The sequence below is a fragment of the Schistocerca gregaria genome, chromosome 1, assembly GCF_023897955.1.
Source record: "Schistocerca gregaria isolate iqSchGreg1 chromosome 1, iqSchGreg1.2, whole genome shotgun sequence".
NCBI lineage: Eukaryota > Metazoa > Arthropoda > Insecta > Orthoptera > Acrididae > Schistocerca > Schistocerca gregaria.
Genome location: NC_064920.1, coordinates 786,542,080 through 786,545,461, shown reverse-complemented (window position 1 = coordinate 786,545,461; position 3,382 = coordinate 786,542,080). Strand labels below are relative to the sequence as shown.

The 3,382-nt window shown below is 34.3% G+C and overlaps 1 protein-coding gene across 1 annotated transcript; it reads right to left on the bottom strand.

Annotated features, from left to right (window-relative positions):
* Positions 1–414: 414 nt before the first annotated feature.
* LOC126269416 (thioredoxin-T-like) lies at positions 415–3,169 on the bottom strand. Its single transcript, XM_049973992.1, has 4 exons — positions 2,807–3,169; positions 2,046–2,150; positions 1,661–1,786; positions 415–1,394 (listed from the first exon to the last, which is right to left on the bottom strand). The coding sequence occupies exons 1-4, from the start codon at positions 2,828–2,830 to the stop codon at positions 1,332–1,334; spliced, it is 318 nt and encodes a 105-aa protein (XP_049829949.1). The 5' UTR covers positions 2,831–3,169; the 3' UTR covers positions 415–1,331.
* Between the last annotated feature and the right edge of the window lie 213 nt (positions 3,170–3,382).

Here is a 3,382-nt window from a genome sequence, read left to right as displayed (position 1 = left end):
TTTTTGAATTAAGTTATTTTCATGATGCTTTTATAAAAAAATAACATTAATATTGACAATTTTTTTTTAACAGCTGCCACTAAGAATTTGTCATATGTTTTAAGGAAACAATTATTTTACTAATCTGTAAGTGAACATTTCAAGAATTTGAAAGCCTATGTAAACCAAAAAAGATTTGTACCAGCAATTACATGTTTAGAAGATTTTTTCCTACCTTCCCTGTCTCATTACCATCTCCTACTTAAATCACCATATTAAATGTCATAATATATGCATGCTACAGCTGGTCTTTCTAGTTCTACAGCATTCTTAGATGTCATTCTGTACCACAGTTTTCATTAACATTTAATATATGCATCTCAGTAACCTCTCTGAAATAAATAGGAACTTCAGGAAACTAGATGAAACATTGCATAAATTGGAAAAAATTTATTTTCAACAATGACAATATGTTTTGAAGGACAGACATTTGTAAATGTTACAAAACAGCAAAGCAACAACCACATTTCCTACACAGACTGCCATATGAAATACATCTACAACAGCAGAATGAAAGGAATGCATTTCATGACAATGTTATTAACTCTGAATTTATAATCTTGTTTAAAAATTTTCTTATATTGCATGTAAGTGAATACTATCTCCTCAACTTAAGAGGGAATCTCAGTATTCATGCCTGCGTACTTTAAGCAAAGCTTTCACACATTCTCTTTAGCTCTGAAAGGCACTTAAACAGTAAAATTTCCATAAAACTTAAAATTCCAAGCTCAACTTTATCTTGTCTTGAAAGTGCTGCTAAGAACAAAGCATCCCTGTTAGCAACTTCCTTCACTGGCAGAATTTGCACTTGCAAGTCTGCAATAGCTAGTTCTGAACTAACAAATGAGAACACTCAAGTTAGTAATTTTGATAACATCCTACACTAGTAACAGTCAATACTAACCAGAAAATTTCAGATCAGTGATTCACATATGCTCATAATAAAACAAAAAAATTACACAACATGATCCAAAAGCACACTAACATTCACATTAAAGCAGCACTTTTTACTCATTCTTTGCAAAATATATTTCTAATACAGTTCAATGGGCATTAACAAAATTTAGAAATAGCCATGCAAGTTTAAAATGAAAACTGGAAGATTCATAAATATGTCATTTACACAAACTTAAAAAATTATAAATACTGTAAAACAATACATTTATAGTGCAGTGAAAAAAAAAATGCATGTTTCACCACATTTGGTAATTTAATTTGAACTGAAACTGGCATGACTCCAAAGGACTGCACCTCGAGGATGTAAACCCCTAAGATGCTCAGCCTTTTAATTCTTATTTGTGTTGCACCAGAAGCTGGGTGAGCTTATCCACATTTGCTCCAGCAAACGAGTCCAACTAAAGAGAAAGAAGGGGAAAAATAATTTCAGGTGTCAACATGTAAAATATTCACACACAAATCAAGTTTAGCAGAATGACGAAGTGTATGTAAAGAAAAATAACTTCCAACACTTTATTATTATCTGCTTTATCTTATTCTCGAGAACAGTAATTGGGTTAACTTACAAAAAATCTTAGGTTTAATTTACATTCCATTTCGTTGGTTACATTACTTCTGCTCCCTCAACAGACTTAAGAATAATACCCCTTAACGGGATACTTACGGTTTTGCCGTCTTTAATAAAGACGAAGGTGGGCATTGCCTTCACATCATATGTGACAGCGATGCTCTCATTATCATCAACATTAACTTTCAGGAAAACAACATCCGGGTATTTCTGCGATAGCTCCTGTAGTAAACGGAAATACTGAATGTCAGGGCTTTTTTATATAAGAAGAAAGGGCGAATTTGGAGATTCCTATATTACTAAACATCAGAATAAATATTCAATTCTTGTCTTTCAAAACCGATACAATAATTTTAACACCTAGTTTACACCTACACAGCACATAAGATACGAATAAAATTATAATGCTAATTGGGAATAGTTCATCATGAGAAAGGAAAATTTCTCACGCTACACAAAGCGTTAAATTTAAGTATTTTACCTCAAATTTTGGCGCAATTGCTTTGCAAGGTCCACACCAATCAGCGAAGAAGTCTATGACAACAAGATTGGAGCCGGCATCGGCCAACCTCGCTTTCAAGTCGTCCTGCAAACAGAGCAAATATAAATTCGCGCGTAAACGTAATCACGCTAGATCTGCTTTCAACTGCCCACGAGGTGAGAGCGAAGGAACTTATTTCCTTTGCAAGCAGTTCTCTTCAGAATCTAGACGTAACTATATTTCCAACTGGATAGCAAACCAACGCGGTTTTGTTTTAGTATATAATGCTAGAGCTGAAGTATTTCTTTGCGATATAGTAGTTATATAAGACTTCCGCTTATCACATAAAAGCCGCCATGTGTATTCTCCGTAAACTACCTGGAAATTTTCCACTTTCATCTTCCAGTGTACAGCGAGTTTTGACAACCAACAACATTTACAGCAGTCATTTGCGTCTTTAAAGTGTTCTATTAGTAACGACAAAGTGATAATTCACGAAAACAAGTATCACACGCAAACCGAATTATAGTTTAATTTTATTATGCACAATGTAAGAGTGTCGCTCTGGGTCCACTACTTGTAGAAATCCAACAGTAAATGAAAATTTCTGCATAATAGTTAACTATCAACTATAAAATATTTTAGGAAAGTAACAACAAAGTTTCGTCTCTGTGACTGTTGCTGAATTTCCGTTACCGAAAACGCGAGGTTTTGAAGACGGCAATAATCCACGCTAAACTAATAAATGCATGGAAACTCACCTCTCCTGTAATGATGTGTACCATCTTGCCGACGATCACACTGTAAAATATACCACACGTATCAATCTAAACCAGTGAGAACGAACTGTCTCCGGTTGAAAGAGAATTACGGATATATAACTTCACTGAAGAAGTGTTGCCAACACTAACATACTAAATATTGCAACTTTTCCTTTAAAGCTCTAATTTTTTTCTTTAAAACTATAGAAATCACATATTCTTGCGATTTCACATGTGACATGAAAAATATTAGACTTCATTATCCGTTTCAAAGTCGAATAAAGGAACTCTAAGCAAAGAAAAGCAGCAAAAGTTTACGTTTCATGTCAACATGTTGGTACTTTAGCATGCTGTCTGTGACTCAAGACGTCAATGACGAACGATTATTTGCATGGCTGACGAAACAGAAATTGGGTAACAGTGTCTCGTGATGTGAGAACAAAATGTAGGTTCCGTTGTAAAGAAATACAGGTTAATTGTCGGTCACACGTCGTTTTGTCAGAAGTTTCTTCGCGTGTATATTTGTGCTAAAAAAAGGACAACCCGAATTTTACGTCTTGTGAACAGACTGTGAGA